Below are 22,556 nucleotides of genomic sequence, written 5' to 3' on the forward strand. Positions count from 1 at the left end.
AGGAACTCACACAGAAATAAAATGTTTTGTGAGTAATATATATATATATATATATATATATATATATATATATATATATATACTAGCAGTTCAGCCCGGCTTTGCTTAGGATCTATGTACTGTTCATGACTTTATGTGCATATGTATATATTAAAGTGTGCATATGTACGGTAATGCTTTTCTATATAATAAGCTTCCTTAACTAGCAGAGAGAAAAGTTGGTAAGGACCGCAGAGGTCAATTGTTTACAACTTTTACCCCAATTTTGACCCCTTAGCATTTATTGTTTTGGGCTCAAATCAAATTATGAAGTTAGATCCATGTTCTAGTAATCTATATTTATAGTTTCAAGTGTTTAGACTCAAAATTGGAGGAAGAGTTAGGTAGAGTTCTCACAGGTCAGATCGTTGAACTTCGATCCCTTAACAGGCAAATTTCTGGCCTAAACACGATCAAAAGACATTTTTCCAAAGTTCAGTACCACTTATGTCAAATCTTGAGTCTTTAGACCGAAAATTGACAGTTATTGGGTAGGGAAATGTGCACACAACGACATACACAGATATACACACACATTTTCACTTGTGTTTGTGTGTGTATATATATATATATATATATATATATATATATATATATATATATTAGGCAATGATGAGTTATGATACAACGAAACAGGACTGTATGTCGATGACTATATATATATATATATATATATATATATATATATATATATATATATATATATATATATATATTAGCAGGAAGATCCAACATTGACTGGATTGAATGAGAATGAATGTTTCATACTCACATAATTTATTGCTATCGGGATCGGGAAATCGCCCTTTTTTTATCAAATTGATTGATTGCCAGCTCTAGATGAAGACCCAGCACAAATCACCGAATAAATGGTTCACATGCTCCCACCCCCGAGGTAACTTAGTCAAGAATACATTATACTTTATATTGCTCTTAAAAGAACCCACTAGACTTATTTTTTGTAATGGTTTGAATCAAAGTTTAATATTAAAAAAATTAAGTATCCTGGTTCAGTTAAGCTTTGAACATAAGTATTCATTTCGAACGCGCCCCTGTTATATCAAAGAGTCTACTGTTGATTTTATATGTCGGGTCTTTCTGCTTGTGCGGTAATTAAACTTCTCAAATTCATATGTGATGTTAAATCGCCTGATCCTTCTTTCATCGGACTTTTTCGGTTATCAATTATCAGTACTTATCAAAGATATTGATTAGCACTAAGAATATAAATAAAAGCCTGGCAACAAAAAAATCATAAATTTTTTAGGCTCTAATATGCACTCTCGGATTATTTAAATGAAATTTGTGTTGTAAATATTCATGTTCAAATAAAAAACTGAAAACAAATTCTTCTATAAAGAAAATCATTGACCACCTACACACACACACACACACATACACACACATATATATATATAGTTCAAGCAGCCGCCAATAGCGTAATGGTTAGGAGCCTTGACTGCCGTACAAACGGTCGGGTTTCAATCCTGGCTTGAGGTAGTTGCCTGTCTAGCCGCACTGATGAGCTGTGAAACAGCGAAACAGTACTGTATGTGGATGACATATATATATATGTGTGTGTGTGTGTGTGTGTGTGGGTGTGGTCCTGGATATGACCTTAAACTATATCCGATGGTGAGACCCAAGCTTGTGGGCTTTGGGGAGTATTGAGCCACCCTTTAATTGCCATGCTCCCAGGTCCGCTCTGACCAGGAGTGGTAGTAGCTGTTAGGGTCCTAACTATAGGTTAAATAGAACCCGACTTGGAAAAAACAAATACATTCTGTTAAAAAGAGTTTCTTCAAAATCACTGGATTCGGCATTAAATAACCTGAAAAGTATTGATATGCCGTAAAACAAAAACAATCAACACACACACACACACACACATATATATATATACACTGTAAATTTCTATATTGAATATTTTTTGAATTTTTTTTCCTAAAATAGATATAAATAATACAAAGTTCATTTAAATAGCAAAATATTTCATATAAGAGCTATAAATGTAAATAACTTCTTAGTTTTTATATAAAACGCATAATATGTAAATAGCTGATGCATATCAGCTGATTATATTGACCTAATGACGTCGTCAAAGTCTGAACATACGTTTAAATTTCACACCGTGTCGTTCTGTGTATGCTAAACACACTGAGCATTCCACAAATGAAAATAAGCACCATTCTTAAAGTTTTAGTAGTTTATAAACTTGTCTTTATCCGCGGTTATAATCACAAAACGAAACCCTATATCAAGATCTAACAAATTTCTCTAATAAAACTTTATAAGTAATCAGATGGCAATATTAATTTCATAGAGTTTAAAGAAAAAATGGCATAGCCTAGCTGTATATTACTTTATAAATATATATAGGTATAAAACAGGATACATTTCACACTAACACACAAACTTACACACACAAACATCAACATACAATGTGTTTTAGATTTCAAAAAACTCAAATGATGAAGTGACACTAAACTACTCACTCGGTACTGATTAAGGTAATGGAGATTACAACATACTATAATAAATTATATACAATAGATAACGGTTTATTACTATTTTTTTAAACTTCGAGGTACAAATAGCATAATTAAAGAAACGATTGCGAAAAAGGTTATAATACCTATACAAACTCTCAACTTAACATTTGTGTTATTTTTTCCGTCACTAATTTATGTTGGAAGTCATGAATAATATGAAGTAAAACAATAATATCGTGTAGTCTGCCTTGGCACAACCACATATTGGTAGATAGTAAACATTTTTGTCTTCTATTTTAAATTTAAAAATTGAATGTATTTATATAAGCATTAAACATAAGAATAAAAATTGTAACATGAGTTTCTGAGTTGGGAACAAGAATTGCAACATTTTATGCTAAACGAAAGTCCACATATAGTTGTTTACATATAACGCGCACTTTTGAACGTGTACACTCTCGCGCGCGAATCAAATAAAATGTTGTTATACATACATGCGAGGTCGCTGCTCTTTCATCCTTTTTGGTCGTCGATTTTCAATGTATGTTATAGACAGCCTAATTTGTTTAGCTAGACGAACAAAACTGCTCGTGCATGAAAACATAATAGAAACTTTTGGAGTTTTCCAAGCTTTTATTCAGATAGAGAATTTACACATTGGGTAAGACCCTCACGTAAATGTCTTACCTTCTTTTCTTAGTCTTAAGGATGGGCGATGCACAAACTGGGTCTCGAGGCAACTTTCACTTATTAACTATATTGCCGAACGCATCTCGTCTGTATCACTCCTCGGGAGTGATACAGACTAGATACAGGATTAGAAGCCCTGTTCTTGCCTCCGAACACGTGACGTCATCTCCATGACATCTTATTCGATGCTTTCATTTCTAGCGCGTTTTATGCATGGAGCTAACCTTTGACCCCGCTTATATCACGTCACCTGCAGCTGTTTGGCAAAAATCATACTAGTTAATCTTTACTACGAGCGTGTAGTCCCAATAACAACAGGGATCCTCATTCATCGTAGGGCAACGCGGGACTGCCTGCTGGATTATTGACATCTCCATCTATATGTCTTCCATCTCCTGTCTTAATATGCGATGAAGTCATGTACGAGGCAAAACTAAATCAATCGTATTCGTCATATTGATTTTTCTGTCAACAAAATGAGATAATTTCCACGCATACGTGAACTATAGTTGATTAATTCTCGACTTGACTGTTCGAGTATTGCTGACAAAATTTATCTCCTTACCTCACTACAAAACGCCAAATAGCTTCCATTAACCCTGTTAGATGATAAGATGGTTAAAAGTAAAATTAGTTATTATCGATGTATCTGTCTATCTCTCTCTCTCATATATATATATATATATATATATATATATATATATATACATATATATCCATTGATGTTCTTAAAATAGTTTATATTGGGAGTTATGTATTGTTAATGGAATGAAGTGGAGCAATGGGTTTTAGCTGAGGATGTTTACATAATTTAGCTTGTTAAATAAACAAAATAACCTTGAGCAGACATATGTGGAAAGGTCGCACGTTGAGATAGGTGTGCCATTTGAATGATGGCGTAACAGAACTGAAGTCAAGAGGTCGGGAAGTTTAGTCAGTCGAAGAGTTTGTGTTTGGTTACGGAAGTGAGCAGACGCACTTCAAACCAGGAAGCGAGGCTGTGAAGAACAAGCATGCAGACACGAAATGCAGACTTTATGTGAATACCATTTGAGACTGCTGAAATAAATTCATATTTTAAAAATATAAAGTGTTTTCTCTGTGGTTTCACAAAAGAAGAAAGAACTGAGATCGCAATTGGTTATGATGTTGGTCATTTCATTTTTCATCACGGAGCTCAGCACTGAAGATAGAACTCTTGCAGAAAGTAAAGTTATGAAGTTATTATTCTTATAAAAACTTTATGTAAATATGAACTGTAATATATACTCGTTTTGTTACTCTCTGATACAAGATGACTCACTTTATTCGTCGATATCATATCCTCTGGCTAAACAATGCATACAATTTATACGTTTATCTGGTGGTGTTTGGAGAACAATATATATCATCTTCCTAACGTTGACTATGTAATAACTCCGTAGGGTTCATAATTCTTGTAACATATTTGCAAATTACATAGAAGAAAACATATAAATATGTGATTATAAGCGTTCTCGAGTGGACACCCATTATTGTAATGGAGAATGATCCAAATTGGATGGCAAAAGAAATAACTCTATGGTAGAGAAAAAAATTTATCAAATCGCTAATATAAAATGTCGTTCCAAGCAAAATATAGCAGTATCAACTAATTTATAAAAGCTTTGAATTGTGAAGAAGTCCAAGTAAATAATGTTACTGTTATTCCAGTCAGGATCCGCAGAGTGTAGCCCTCTTCCCGTGTCGTCAAAAAGCTATGACTGTTGTATTCAAGCAGATTCAGTATATATAATACAGCGATCCTGATACATGATTTGAATGGTGTAACCATAACTGGCTCTTAATATCATCGTCCAAATCTCTTTGATCGTACCTCATACCAATTATGCCAAAAATATTAAGGGTCTACAAACTTGAAAGTCGATATATGCGGGATATGGACCGGTGGAATGAATTCGATTTGTCACCCCCCCCCCGGAAACAATAGCTACTAAAAGATTAACATTAAAAGAAATTGGAACTTGGAAGGCGTAACTCAACTTAAATTGACAGAGGAGTTTGATAGACAATTTCGCACTTACACATATATGAACTTACCTGTGTGTGTGTGTGTGTGAGCTATTTTTTCATCCTAAATGCTTCGCAATCATAAACCATGTCGAAAAATGTTATTTTAAAAAGTTTAATATAGAAAACGTTGGATCTAAATACCATTACCAATGCGACAGGCAACTAAATCATATATTTATATATATATATATATATATATATATATATATATATATATATATATATAAATTCGAAAAATTGAATAAATTACAAAAAAAAAGTTCATTAAGCAAAAATACTCCGTGATATTTAGCAATATTTGCCTGAATGAAAACATGCACCTTAAATACACACACACACACACATATATATATATATATATATATATGTATGTATGTATGTATGTATATATATATGTATGTGTGTGTATTTAGGGAGCATGTTTTCATTCAGGCAAGTATTGTTAAATATCACGGAGTATTTTTGCTTAATAAACTTTTATTTGTAATTTATTTAATTTTTCGAATTTTCGTTTTTGTTTCTCTGTCGAATTCGTGTAAGAAAATTGCATAGTCGTCTTCGTCCATCTATTGTTTCGTTTGGTTGTTTTTTGCAAGGATTTTCAACTGAGTTTTATCAGCTGGCTTCAGGTCGTTTTTGATTACTATTTTGTTTAAAATCGTGATGTTTTTTATATACTTTAGTTAAAATTGCATTTAAATTTCTAGAACGAGTGGAGCGCCTCCTTTGTATATATATATATATATATATATATATATATATATATATATATATATATATATATATATATATATATATATATATATATATATATATTAATGTGTTAGGAACGTGGCTAAGATAAATGTACAATGGTTTAAAGGTGTGATTTACAAAATGGTATAGAATTTACAGTTTTTTTTAATAATTTATGACATATATATATAGAGAGAGAGAGAGAGAACAGAAAGAGATAGAGAAAGAAGAGAAATAATCCGCATCTTATACATATATATATATTTGTGTCTTATATATAAGTGAACGTGTCTGTGTGTGTTTGTACATTTCCCTACGCAATAACTCTGTCAATTTTAAGTCTACAGACTCAAAATTTGATATACAGTGTATTGAGATTTGGGGAAATCTTTCTAATCCATTTTCGGCCAGAAATTTGGCTATTAAGGGGTCAAAGTTCAACGATTTGACCCTTGAGAACTCTACCAATCTCCTCCGACAATTTTGGGTCTAAACACTTGAAATTTTAGATATAGGTTCCTTGGACAGGAATCCAACTTAATAACTCGATGCGAGCCCAAAACAATAAATGTTAAGGGGGTATTATAGGGGTCAGATAAAAACAAAATTAACGGCTCCTCCCCCTTTTTTTGCCCAACATATACCTCAAAACACCCGGGCAACGCCGGGCTGAAATGCTAGTATAATATAATTTACGTCCGTATAAGCAATATTTATTTTACATCAATAAATTGATTAACTATATACAACGATAAGTTTCAAGTTCGATGAGCAATTCATATCGAGACGAAAGTTAACGCTACTGTAATCTCATCAGTTAACTGGCTAATCATTGTAGTGATAGCATAACAACTTGATGCCTAATTAGAGTGTTCGCTTATCATGAAGAATATGTCATAAAATAAACTGGTTGACTGCTTAATACACGGTAGCGACAAGTGTCGCCAAGGGCGGAATCATTTCCAGAACTAGAAACTTATCGTTCAATATGTCTAATTTCTTTATTACAAATAATGTCTACGTATGATGTTTATCATTAGTTTCATCTTTGTTTGTATTAAAATTGAAGAATATCCGTCTCAAGAAAAGTAAAAAAAAAATTTTTTTCGAAAAGAACAGACTTCGTAGCCTCGTAGGAAATGTCCTTTTCTCTTCTCTGCAACCTCTATCTCACAGAAGAGATGTTGCGAGTTTGTCTCTGCTTTGTCCTTATTTTCATGGCAATTGCTCGACTGAGCTTCAATCTATGGTTCCCCCTCGCCAAACTTTCACAAGAAATACTCGTCTAGCTGAAAACACTATCAATAATTTCCCCCACACTTTATCTGTGCCTAAACCTAAACGTAGATTCCACGAAAAAAGCTTCTTTCTTGGAACTGCACGCCTGTGGAGCTGTCTTCCGTTCTCCTGCTTTCCAGCTGACTACAATCTGATTGTCTTCAAGCCCAACGTAAACAAGTTCTTGATGAGCCGTTCCACTTTAGTTAAAAAATTTACCGAATTTCTATTACTAACAATTACTATATTGTTCAATTGTCTACGCAGGCAGAATCTGTCGTTATGTGTAGCACTTTGCACTACCACTGAAGAGCCAAATTGATTCCTTTCAATACGTCGTCCAGTTCAGCTAATTGATGTGTTGAGAGTCATCTTCAGGTCGCAGCCAACATGCGTCTTCCAACACAGTTTCACGCGTCTCCCATGCTGCAACAATTGCTAGGGAGCTAGCATCGACCCATGCATTCCGCTCTTTGTCGTCCACACACCAATTTCCCCGGGCCGGATCGTCCTGCTGCACAAAGATCTCGAACATCATCATACGATGTAGTACGGTGTCCCTCGCTTCATCATCCCAGCCCTTTGTTACCGAAATTACTCTCCTCCTGAGTATTCCACAAGCCAGACGAAGCCAACCGCACACCAGAAAGTGCCTGACAAATCGACCACACAGGAAGAAGATTGTTCCTCGCGTAACAATACTGGGAGCTTTTGGAATTGGATTTCCTCGCTTCTGCCGCAGTTCACTGTGTTCTATCCCGACCGCTAGGATAATACTTCGCTGACAATTGCTCTCATTATCAGGGGAGCCACATTCAAGCCGAAGTCAAACCCCAGCGGGAATCCACGCATCACCAACACATCGAATCTGGAAGACACACCTGCATCAGTGGACACAGAGACCGCTCCAACATGGAATATTCCACCAATCGTTTCGACATTCACATTTGTTTTTCTCCAAGACCGGCACCGTTAAATCGTCCTAGAGCATCCTGTATCAATAAGCGCCAAACATCGCGTCCCGTCAACATGGATGGCTGGCACTGTCAACATCGTGTTCGCATTCTGGTAGGGAAGGAGACTGGCACTTATGCGTCCTCACCTTGCTCGTTTCCCGAGCAGTTCCGAGCCTAGTGTCCACTCTCACCGCACCGTTAACACCGTGTTCCGCGTTTCGACAGTTCTTCGCAAGGTGGTCATTAACATTGCATTTAAAACAGGTCACACTAACAGGAATATGCTTGGTCCTGTTGTTTTTGGGTGAGCGTGTGGCAGCAACCACGTCCTGGTTTTGTTCCCCATTCTGTATGCTGCAAATGGGTCGTGAGTAAATGCCTCTTTTAACCGAGCCTCAATCTGGTCTATCTTTTTTTGATCGTCTTCCTTCATTTCCATGTAGAGGGCCAGTACATCACCTTCCAGATATAAAGGTAGCAGACTCGCTATATCATGCACCTGCTGAAGTTGTGCGACAAGTCTCACTTGTTTCAGCCACGTAACATCTCCCTCGCTAGAGAACGGTTTGATGATATCACTGCTTATCCGCACCTTCGCCATAGTCGAACCGAAATAGCTTGTAGCAAAATGTAGTAGGCAAAAATCAGAAGCAAAGATAGGAAATAGTCAGTTTCGTCCTACATCGCCAACCTCTAGAAGAGAGGGATGTCTCGGCTGTAATGACCGTAGAGAAGGGAAAAGGAGACAGAAAATAAGGCAGAAGAAAAGTTGCTTCTCGCAGATTCGTGGTTTGTCAAAGAACAATCCAACCGCCAGAACCATCTAAGTACAATCTGCAAAACACTGCCTTTATATATTTGCATAATCGCGCTCTTTATTTCCCCCCAATTCGGTTATTGCCAATTCCACTATAGATACATACGCCAGAGTCAAAACAATGAAAAGAATACGCTGTTGTCATAGCCCTAGTGATCATATATTATATTAAATGCCTGAACAGAAAAGACTTTCATAGCGTATATGTCCGTCTACGCAGATTATGATCCATGTTTAATGATACTAAATGTTGTATCTAGAATCATATTCCAAATTTGATCTAATGATTTTGATTCTATAAAAGGTCACAAGTTCAAGACTTCGGCTTATTTTGATTTTCGAATTGAGAAGTTCTATTCTATCCATATCAAAATATTTTAAAATCCTCTAGGGAAAGTGTAATTTTCGGGAATATTTTATTTATTAGTATCTATTAATAAAATCTAACAAAAAAGAATATCTCTGAATGTTTACAGAAGAGTTCTAACCCCACTTTCCAGCTTTGTAGGAAACTGAATTACGACTCCTTTTACGACATTATGACTCCTTTTTACGACATTACGACTCCTATTACCAAGTAGCGTTGTTAAAAAAGAACTCCCAATAGCACGTTTGTTAGTTTTAAAGTTCATCCTGTACATACACACATAACAATATACAAACATCTCACACTTTATACGGAATCTTAATTTTACGTTTTATTTAAATCTCTGTTCTTTATATTTCAGGGCTCTATTGTTGCCATCAAAAAGATTCATCGTACATGTGTCACAGTAAACAAGCCCCTCTTGATGGAAATCAAACGTGTAAGTAATATGCATTTCTTTATTTAAATATTTCATCTCGATAGTTGATTATGCGTGCAAGTTTATCTCCCTTATACTTGACTCGCCTTCGCTGTTGCTGCAGTTGCTGCTAATTTTATTACATTACATCCGAACACAGTTAGAAACTAAAGTCATTTGATTTTAGTTTCATGAAAGGCAATATTTGTTTGTTTTTTTTTATCTTCTGTATATTTAGCTTGCAAAAATTCCCATCTGGATTAAAGTGCCATGGGTTTGAAACAACAGATGCCACATACAAATTTATTATGTCTAGACTATTAGCCACTATCTTATGTAACTTTATAATAATAATAATGTAACTTATGAGCGCCATTTTAGACACATTTAGTCGTTATAATAAAATCATACATTTCATTCTATGAGCAAACATCATCACAATCGCAACCATCTTTAGAGGAATAATATCATATTTTCCCACTAAATAACAAGTCTTCCTACCGCTGATAGTCATCACCGTGAGGTATTCTGCACTTTGGACAGATATGGGGTTTCACCCTTCGTAACTCGATCTTAAATTCATTGACATAACATAATCTTTCCTTTTTCCGTTACAAAAATAAGTTTCCCAAGACAAATTCCGCTCCTTCTGATTGGAGAAGCCCTGAGCATTCCTATATTCCGGATTAACGGTAGTAGCATGCTAAACGAGCACTAATACACCATTCTAACATGGCGTCGCAATGATACCTACTTTTTCCCTATTAGTCAGTTGATCACTCGCTCACTTTGTACATTAGTTTCAGTAATTTTCGTTATTTTTAGATAATTAATTTATATATACTTTATTTAAACCTGCACGATCTACTGGATTCTCGCTGTATATATTCTTCTCTCTCTCTCTCTCTCTCTCTCTCTCTCTCTCCGAAGACAAAACAACAAACATTTAATTCCGCTCGCTCTCTTTCACGCTCGCTAGCTTTGTATCTCACTATATATATATTCTTCCTATTTTAAACCTGTTACACTATTTTTATACTTAACTATATTTTATGTTTATTTTATCATCACCCTTATAATAAAAAATATATAAAAATACGTAACATTTTTAAGCAATTTTTTTTGTTTTTTATCGCATATCTTTTCAACTAACTGTTTATTTAATTAAATTGCCTGCATATTTTGTAAAAATATCTAAATATTTTCTAATTTTTGCTTCCATACTTCAATTGACAGACCTATTTTAAAATTAGCCTGTTGTTAGTCAATATTACTAATTGTTTACACTGATTACCTAGGCTACAGTTTTAACATTATATAAGGAATTTAATTCGGTGAAGTATTTATTTTTCTTTTTGTGGCGGATAAGGTTTTACATTAGGTCCACCTCCACAATTGACATTAGAATGATTACTTTTCTAGGTTTTCGACTAAGCGGATTAAAAATCTCATTCAAATTTTGCGGAGACAAGTACTTATAGAGATATTCATCGGCTGCAAGGTTAATACTCACGCGCGATAAACAAATCTGCGGCCCCCTACCGAGACTGCCACCCCACAATTTTTCAAGGATTTGTGAGTGGGTATGCTGCCAACAATTATCACGGTTAAATTTGGGGGAATTATTTTCAACATCTCCCTCTCCCCCGAAAAAGGGGGTTGCCTACTTCGAATGCCGTTCTTTACATAGGGATGTTGGGGTTGTCTATTTCGAACGCTGTTCTTAAGCTGACAAGGTTGGTGGTGTTTTGCCGCTCCCCATTTAGGGGTACCAAAATTGGTTAAAGGAAAAATTATTCCCAACTCGCATTTAGATAAAAATGCACTTTCGTAAATAATTGAATTAATTCAAAATATATCGCTAAAACCAAAACAAACAACATCTAATATATATATATATAATCTTCTATAATATAAAGCTGAACGTCTATGTGTGTGTCTGATCACGAATAGGCTCCTATATGGTTGACTATTATAGAAGACTTATCACATAATGATAGATGATGTATCGAGACACAGGAACGGGTATGTTTGATCTGGCAGAATGATGATTCATTAAAATTATGGGGTCTTCGTACGCGCCTCGTCCACACAGTGTGGAAATAAAAAATTTAAAAAATAAAAAACGTTTACAAGTGTTTTTGATATAGATGTACATCAGAATACTTTGATAAGTATGTTTTAACTTAACTAGGGATGGTATAAGATTGTGGGGTCTGCGTTCGCACCTGGTCTCCATAGAATGAAAATAGGCACAAACTTTAAAGACTTTTCATATCTATTTTGGTAAGTATACTTTGATATTTATGTTTCAGCTTGAAGAAATGTGTTATAATAGAATTATGGGGTGCTCGTTCGCGCCTGACCTCCATAGAATGGAAATATGTCACAAAGTTTAACAATTTTTTTTTTTTTTAATATAAATCCACAGAATATTGTGATAAATGTTTTAGTGTAAACAGGTATGGTATAATAAATTGTGGGGTTTATCTATTTTATTTTTACTTTCATCATATTTTGCTTTGGTTTTGATACCTCCAAATTCGAAGCTATCTCTTTACAAGCCTTCCTTTTCATAATCTATTATACTTTCATAAATCAGAGTCCATTTTCTGTACGCTGTCCTTGAACCAAGTCAAGGACGGGTACTTTTGCTAGTATATATATATATAAAAGAGTTACTATGCCTACATTTTATGTGTCAAAAATTCACGTTTCATACCAACCAATTTTTTCAGCATATTTAAGCTTTCGGTACATTTTTAAAGATCTGTTTCGTGAAACAGAAACAATTAATTATTATTATGTCAATATCGTACTTATATACTTCAGAAGTAGATAGTTATGCTAAGAAAGAAATAATTTATTATGCTATATCTGTTCACACTGAAACACTTATCACAATATTCTGTAGATCTATATTATAATACCTTGTTAAACTTTGTGATATTTACATTCTATGGAGGTCAGGTGCGAATGAACACCTCATAATTGTATTATACCATATTTCTCCAAGCTGAAACATAATTATCAAAGTATACTTACGCAGATAGATATGAAAAAGTTTTTTTTTATTAAAGTTTGTGCCTATTTCCATTCTATTGAGGCAAGGCGCGAACGCAGACCCAACAATTTTATTATACCATCCCTATTTAAGTTAAAACATACTTTATCAAAGTATTATGTACATCTATATCAAAAATACTTGTAAACGTTTTTTTTTTCATACTTTGTGGACAAGGCGCGTACGCAGACCCCACAACTTTAATGAATCATCATTATGCCAGATCAAACATACCCATTCATGTCTTGATACATCTTCTATCATTATATGCTATCAGTTTTCTATAATACTCAACCATATAGGAGCCTATTCGTGACCAGACGCACATAAACACAGACGTTCAGCTTTATATTACAGATATAAAATGTGTGTATGCATATGTATATCAATAACAATAATGTATATCATATTATATAATTTTATATATATATATATATATATATATATATATATATATGGTCCATTCACTTGAATCTTTGCCAATGCCACTTATCTCAAATAAAATAGATTGAATATTGTGCATTTGAAATTCTTTTGATCGAAGAATTTTTTATCATTGATGAAAGAAAAGCCGATACGCCACTTCCGCAAACATCTAATGTATTGATTTGGCACAAGTTGAAATATTTGAACATTTTTGAAAGGGACGATTTCTGTTGTTCCACTTTTCCTGTTGAAAAGAGAAAATAATCTTTTGTTTCTATGTTACGAGGAATTGACGACCTCTTAGATTGAAACCCCTTTCTTCATCTGGCAGACGCTTATTATCTTGAAATCATTTGACTTTACGAATGAACCTGAAAGGTTTTTAGCGGAAAACTAGATATAACCATGGAGTATCCCTTTTGGACATGTACGTTAAGAATATCAAGTGCTACATTGAAGTTGAAAGATAAATGTTCTTTTATGGATTTTGTTACACTCACATGCATACATCTATTCACATAGATATTCATACTCGCACACACACACACACACACACACACACACACATATATATATATATATATATATATATATACTAGCATTTTAGCCCGGCGTTGCCCGGGTGTTTGGAGGTGTATGTAAAGCAAAAAAAAAAGCAGTCAATTTTGTTAAACTTTGAACCCTATTATGAACCCCTTAACATTTATTGTTTTGGGCTCAAATCAAGTTATTACGTTAGATCCATGTCCTGAAATCAATATCTAAAATTTCAAGTGTTTAGACTCACAATTGTCGGAGGAAGTTGGTAGAGTTCTCAAAGGTCAAATCGTTGAACTTTGACCCCTTAACAGCCAAATTTCTTGCTCAAAAGCGATCACATAGATTTTCCCAAATTAACATTCATTATGATTGTTCATGAATTTAGAAACATATATGCATGTTGTCTAGAATATATATTTAAACATTCGAGATGATCAGTATATTAGCCAATTATCTCTTATATATGTGTTTTTGTGTGAGCATGTGTGTAAAACATTACTACGAAAAGTGTATATGTTTTTATGTCTTTATTTATTTCTTACTAGCAGAGGAAAGTCATAAAACACGCTCACTTGTATTTTAATTCATTCAGATTTTATATTTATTATTAGAGCCAATTTTCAATTGAATATTATATTGTAACAATTATATAATATATTGATTTCAAAAGTTTATGAAATATTACGGCTGTCATCAGTTAGAATCCAAGCCAAAACATTTAACGTTCCAGCCTAAGTCCATGCCGTTTGAGATATCGACGGATAGATAAAAATTTTAAGCTATGAATGCATTTATGCATGCGAATAAATAACAATAATATTCGGCAAGTTGAGATGAACATTTTGCATTTCAACTTGCCGACATATTTCTGTACGATTAGGAAATCGATAAAACAGTGATCCTTGTGTTTATCTAGATGTCTAATCCGGTAAAAGCTTATATTATGGGGATTATTCATAATAGTGTGCTCACGTGGCTGTTTCAAAGTTACCGCTTCGATTGTGGGGTTGTTAATTTTTAGTGAGAAAGCTGGATAAGTACAAGAAATTCATCATATTAAATACTTTCACAATAAATGTAATACTTAAGTCTTATTATTACTAGTCCATTTTCTCTACAAATATCTATTTTTTTTTTTGTTTTAAAATAGTTACATCAAAAACAGTCGAATTCAATGTAACGCCTCGGCTGAGTCGAGTTGCCCATGGCTTCATCAAATAAATCTGTCATTTTAGTGTTAATTCATTTTTCTCAGTTATTAACACCGATCCTCTGGATTTCGTTGAATTGCTAGGGAAGGAGCATGAGAAAAAAAAATTAAAATAAAAATTGAGGTAAAGAAAAGTTAGATAAGTTTGGGTATCATTAAAGCCATTTTAGTTTATAGCATGTTCCGATTATTTGACTCGTGGGTTCTTTTAAGAAACAGGTACTCACAGGAGGGACGATATGAATGGTATCATATGAATGGAAATAGATTGTTGCACTGCAGTACGTCGAGTTGTCAGTTTGTTCCGCTATCAACGTCACAGCGACCACCTTTGCTTTCATAATTCGTATCTTCTGTCATCGATAATGGATATAAATATCTTATTTATTATTCATGATTTATTGTTTTTGAGTCGATGTCTTTCGGGAGGGATTATCAATCTGCAATGAATTGTTTTTTTGCTACGTTTGAATATCTTTCATGTACATATTCAATTGAATAATCAAAACAAATGTGTGCGTTTCCAGGGGAGATAATCGACAAATGCATTTATTTATGATCTTTGAAATATACGTCTGTGTTCCTTTAGCTGTTCCCGTATTCAATTTCCTGATTGGAAAGTTGAAGAAAAGGAAAAGAAAACATCTGACCCTCTTCTTCTGTTCGCTCTATCCATATTATCGGATTGATCGTTGCGGGTGACCCCCAACGTTGCGTGATCCATTTGGAAAGAGGAAATCACTTCAGAATAACTCCAGAAAAAACGAAAAACTATTTGCCGGTAGACCGTTTGTTCAATCAAGTTTTTATTTCAGCGAATAATGAGTGAAAGAATGCAGTTATTTGAGATGAAACGTCCCTAAATGTTATACATCTTCTCAAGTTATATTTATCATCGTCATCATTATCATCGGCATGTGTTAGACGACTTTTAGAAATTGACTTTCAAACAAACCTATCTTTGTATAGGTCTTTATTATTCCTTTTTATCGCTGCAACAGATTACGGCACCATGATTAGTTACAATACGAATCGAGTATGCTAGCTACTTTAACTGTGCAGTTAGTATAGCTAAACAAAATAGGTACAAATGAAATATTTGACAGATAAAGGAATTGCTGTAACAATAAAAATCAAGAATTAAATATTTGTAAAACATAATAAAAGGTTAAATAAATACAAGTTTTTTTTTATTTAGAGCAAATTAAAACAGTGAACAGTAAGTTGGTCTGAAATGACAATGACGAAATAGAAAGAGGTAAATTTTAGGATAAAGAAATGTTTTTTGATATTAGGTTACCGAGCGGATCGAAGCGGGTGGATTTTTAGTCACCGCTTTTTAGTTAATTGCTCAGAGATTAGTTGTCACTTTAGTCCCGAGTAGTTAAGATGACGTTACAGCAAGATACAAAAGCTAACAAGAGATGACTCAGTCGTGCCATTCCATCCAGTTATTGGATATCTGTTGAAGACTGAAAATAAAGCGCCATTTGAAATAAAAGCAACAAATTTAATTCTATAATAATAAATTCGAAATCTGCATCAATTATAAAATTGTTACCTGTATTTTACGACTGGGCAACACCGGGCGGCCTGCTAGTATAATAGAAATCACATATCTGTACTATTATGAAATTTTTTTTTGTGTGTATTGATATTCATATTAAACAACCCTTTGTTTATTTAAAAAGAGAATATAAATTTGTTATAAATGGGCCGTAGAATTGCATTCATCTGTAAAAGATATAGTTAATTTGTATATTCTTTTAAACGTTCATTTTAATTAATTTCCTATTAGTTTTTCGGTTTTCTTATGATGATCATCTTTAGTTAACTTTTACGTGTAATTATATTCATGCAGATATTCTACATGTTTTATACTTACGTAATATTCGCGTAAAAAGCTTATCTATCTATATATCTATAAAAGTGAACGTGTATGTGTACATTTCCCTACTCAATAACTTTGCCAATTTTTAGTCTACAGACTCGAAATTTGATATTCAGGATACTGAGATTTGGGAAAATATTTGTGATCGCTTTTCGGTCAGAAATTTGGCTGTTAAGAGGTCAAAGTTCAACGATTTGACCTTTGAGAACTCTATCAAACTCCTCCGACAATTTTGGGTATAAACACTTGAAATTTAAGATATAGGTTCCTTGGACATGGATATTACTTTATAACTTGATTTGAGCTCAAAGCAATAAATTTTAAGGTGTCATAATAGGGGTCAAAGTTTAAAAAAATTGATCTCTGCGGTCTCTACCAAACTACTATGACACTTTCTGGTCTAAACATTTGAAATTTAATATAAAGGGTATTCAGAGATAGGGCAAACTTTTTCATCGGTTTGAGTCGGAAATTTTCAATTACCAATATATAAATGTATGTATGTTTGCAAGTGTGCCTAAAACTTTCAGCAAAGGCGACGGATTTTACCAAGATCGTTTTAACGTTCGACCTTTCATACAACAAGTATCGGAAAATTGGCTGAAAACATTCATATTTTCACCTTCAACTAAACACTTTTCTACAGGGGGTCGCTTTTTTGCCGATATTTTTTAAAGTAAGTCATCCTCTTCTTTCGATTGTCTAGCCTTAATTAAAACATGAATCACTTCCGGTTGACGGTGGTTGTAACCACAAAGACGTCAGGGATTTTTTCCCCGTTCTTTTCCTCCTTCGCGGCACGGGTTCGAGCCTGCCTTACTACTACCACTTTTTTTTTTTTTTACTCAACATACACCGCCAAACATCTGGGCAACACCGGGCACCCATGCTAGTATTAAACAAAAACCGCTTTCGATATATATATATATATATATATATATATATTCATGTATACACATACATATATATATATATATATATATTTATTTATATTTGCTTAAAATATTTTGCCAACCAAACTCAGTGTTTGGTCTACAGACATGAAACTTAATATGCAGAGTATTCGAACACATTCGAAACTTTGTTTGGGTTTTTAGCCGGGAATATCTGTGCAAAAGTGTGGAAAGTAAAAAAAAAAAAATGGAATTTGCCAGATGATGATCGAACGATGGCATTTCGTATATGCATGCGTAACGCAATAGCTATTGGTTCCTGTTTTAATTTTTACGCTTGAGGCAAACATGTCTTCATAACTCAAGCATTAACATCAAAGGAAATTGTTTTAAAGCTAAACATTTTGGTTTGGATTCTCGGTGGTGGCGCACGAGTCAATTATTTTACTTTTTAAACTATTGCTATTTATTAGTTCCAATAAAATATATTAATAAATACGAATACTGCATTAATCAAACAACAATATTTAAGCGTATTTTACGACCGGGCAATAGCGGACGGCCTGCTATTGGGAGATATTACTGGTAAGATATTCTGGTTCATTCATGTTTGACAAAAGAACTCTTACATCTTCATCAAAAGAAAAGTAAACTAATGACCATGTGCAATAGACTGCATACTATGGATAATTATGACCATGTAGTCCCTACAGCCACCTACCTTGAAAATGCTGGTGTCACACCTGACATAGTTATATGGAATAAGTCAGAGAGTGGCAACATTGGTTAAAGTTAGTGTACCTAATGATGGAGGCCTGAACATAGCTGAAAGGGAGGAGCAGACCTAATATCAAGCTCTCATGTATAATATGAAAAGAAGCTAGAATTTTAGGCAGATATCAATCATACCAGTTCTTATAGGTGCCACATGGCTTATGAAGAAGAACCTGAAGTCCTACATAACTAATATTCCTGGTGAACCAAGTGCAAAAGAAATCCAGACAATTGTACTTGAGTGAACAGCGATTATACTAAAAAGAGCTCTCGGTTGATTTCAATAAAAAGCAGGGGAATGTTGGTTTGGTTGCCCCATACCCAGCATTACAATCGTCATAGAAATAAAATAAAAAAAAGATAATACTGATAAGTATTACGTGAAAATGAGAGAAAGAATATAAGGTCTGATTTTTATAGAAGACGACACATAACACAAAAGATGAGTCACAGCAGTAAGAGGCACCAACAATATAGATAATAGAGGAAGCAGCGAGGCGAGAAAAAATATCTACTCGAGGATAGGGTTAGACACAAGGTTGGTTTTTAATGTGAGGAAATTCCAGTTTTTTATTTTTAAAAAATCTATGCTCTGGTACTACTAGATAAGGCTGTCTGAAGATACTGGCTTGCTGACTTAAAATGTTCCAATCATTGATGTTTGTTTGATTTCTTTTTGCAAGACTCGATCGTGTTCTCTAAAGTCCAAAACAACAAATTTCCGAAATCAACCAAACTGAAAACAATGATAAACATTTGAAGATATAAAGAACTTGAAACTTTACAATCTTTTTACAAAATTTCTGGATTCGACGTGACAGAACCTAAAAAGTGTTGATATGTCGTAAAACAAACTAACAAAACAGGAACACTCTCGGTTTCGATCCAAATATAAATTTCTCGGTTCAGAAGAACGCCTTATTCACCGACTCCTGGCCGTTAAGAACGAAATTGTATTGGAAGATACCGCATCTTCTACCTAATAAAAGGCCCATCAGCATCATATCGTATAATCCGAAGATTCTCTTATTGGCAGTGGTTTCCTCGATATTTTTCTAGTCAGAATTATTTCTGGAAAAACCTCAGGAGGTAGGAACTACATGGAGGTTGCCAACATCCTAAGTGAAGGTGATTTTTATGGAACGAACTAAATTCGAAATTGGGACACCCAAGTCCTCACTACGTGTCGCTAAACGCTGAACCACCGTCACCACAACCCTGTTTTCGGCTACGCAACCATGACATGATTTTGAACACCTCACAGGTCCTCGATGAATACTACCCGAAATTTGTAAATGACAAAACCAAAACGGTGTAAAACCTTGTTCAAGAAATGTCGATTACTTATCTTGTTAGCGGCACGGACACGTAAACCAGAGACTGCTTGTCTAACTAAGCGGGCAGAAGTATTTAGAACGCTCCAGGCAGCGCCTTTCACTCAAAGCCAATTACATAACAGGTGGCGTATTGGGTGGTAGCGCAAACGAGACAAACTTAGCAGAACACGGCGTACGACACGAAACTATAATTCGTTTTGGAGTCGCTGCACGTCCATCGAACAAACCATGTATTGCCGTGGCTAGAATCAGGCTCGGCATTGTGACACATTCCGGAAATCAGTTGTGCAGAAGTGATCGATGAAACCACTTGCAATAACCGCGTCAAAGAAATATGCTTTTCGACACCAAATTCAATGCGACAGCCGTCAGGTTAATACAATATGCTTTCTTTCAGGAACCTGAACGCCTGAATAGGTTCTTTTGATTATCAAGTTGATGTCTTTTCTGTTGTTATTGGGGTGAGGGTGTTAAGCTTTTTCGGTCAGACGATATTATCGACGTCTTAATAAACATAAGGATTTCTTTAGCGAGACATTTATGTCTTCATACGAGTTCTCTCAGCTTACCAAGAATGTAGCCTAGTAGCACACGCACCATAAAGTCTATATTTTTTTTTCTGGTTAGCACGAGTTGATAATTAAACTTCGTATGAAAATTTAGAATAGGTGAATATTAAAAGCATATTCCTAGCTAAAGTCCAGGCTCAATGAAGAAAAGCAGAAACATGGGAATATAATCCAAGACAAAGAAAAATGTGATATTCAAAAGTATATCTGTATAAAATCTATTTAGTTCAAAAGAAGGTGTAATAAGGTAAAATTAACTGTCAAACGTAACATCAAACCAAACTTGCTGTAATAGGAAAAAATCACGGAAGACATTTCAATAGAATTAATGATAAATAAATTTATTAATAAAATAATATAATAATACAATAAAAAAATACAATAAAATATTGGCACAGACGAGAGAAAGACGTAGTAAAATCCAACCAGAGATTAAAATATAAATGAAGTTAAAATTAAAAATGTAAGCATAGAGCTAGACAATTTTATTCATAGACTAAAATAAGGATTTTTACTGGACTTTTATATGATATATATATATACGATATATATGATATATATATATGATATATATATATACGATATATATGATATATATATATGATATATATATACGATATATATGATATATATATATGATATATATATACGATATATATGATATATATATATGATATATATACGATATATGATATATATATATACGATATATATACGATATATATGATATATATACGATATATATGATATATATACGATATATAAATGATATATATACGATATATATGATATATATACGATATATATGATATATATACGATATATATGATATATATACGATATATATGATATATATATGATATATATACGATATATATTGATATATATACGATATATATGATATATATATATATATATATACGATATATATGATATATATGATATATATATATATATGATATATATACGATATATATGATATATATATATATATGATATATATGATATATATATATGATATATATATATTGATATATATTATACGATATATATGATATATATATATGATATACGATATACGATATGATATATATATATATATATATATATATACGATATATATGATATATATATATATGATATATATATACGATATATATGATATATATATATATGATATATATATATACGATATATATGATATATATATATATGATATATATATACGATATATATGATATATATATATATGATATATATATACGATATATATGATATATATATATATGATAAATATATACGATATATATGATATATATATATATGATATATATATACGATATATATGATATATATATATATGATATATATATACGATATATATGATATATATATATATGATATATATATACGATATATATGATATATATATATATATGATATATATATGATATATATATATATATGATATGATATATATGATATATATATATATGATATATATATGATATATAATTATATATATGATATATTATATATATATGAATTGGTATATGATATATATATATGTTATATATATATGGTATATATATATATATGATATATATATATGATATATATATATGGTATATGATATATATATATATATATATATATGATATATATATATATATATGATATATATATATGGTATATGATATATATATGGGGTATGATATATATATGTGTAATATATATATATGTGGTATATATATATATATATATATATATATATATATAATATGGGGTATATATATATGATATATATATATATATATGATATATATATATATATATGATATATATATATATATATGATATATATATATATATATGATATATATATATATGATATATATATATATATATATATATATATATATGATATATATATATATATATATGATATATATATATATATATGATAGATATATATATATAATGATAGATATATATATATGATATACAT

At 32.6% G+C, this 22,556-nt stretch overlaps 1 protein-coding gene across 4 annotated transcripts in view; it reads left to right on the plus strand.

The window, feature by feature from the left end:
* LOC145246048 (atrial natriuretic peptide receptor 1-like) overlaps positions 1-22,556 on the plus strand; it is a 1,646,502-nt gene that overhangs the window by 1,301,819 nt on the left and 322,127 nt on the right. For all 4 annotated transcript variants that reach the window (XM_080107889.1, XM_080107890.1, XM_080107891.1 and 1 more), the window contains one exon: positions 9,788-9,865. In XM_080107889.1, the coding sequence (XP_079964015.1) occupies positions 9,788-9,865 (78 nt within the window). The remainder of the gene's footprint in view (positions 1-9,787; positions 9,866-22,556) is intronic.

Source organism: Euprymna scolopes, chromosome 23 (genome assembly GCF_053919585.1).
Source record: "Euprymna scolopes isolate OS-2025 chromosome 23, ASM5391958v1, whole genome shotgun sequence".
Lineage (NCBI taxonomy): Eukaryota > Metazoa > Mollusca > Cephalopoda > Sepiida > Sepiolidae > Euprymna > Euprymna scolopes.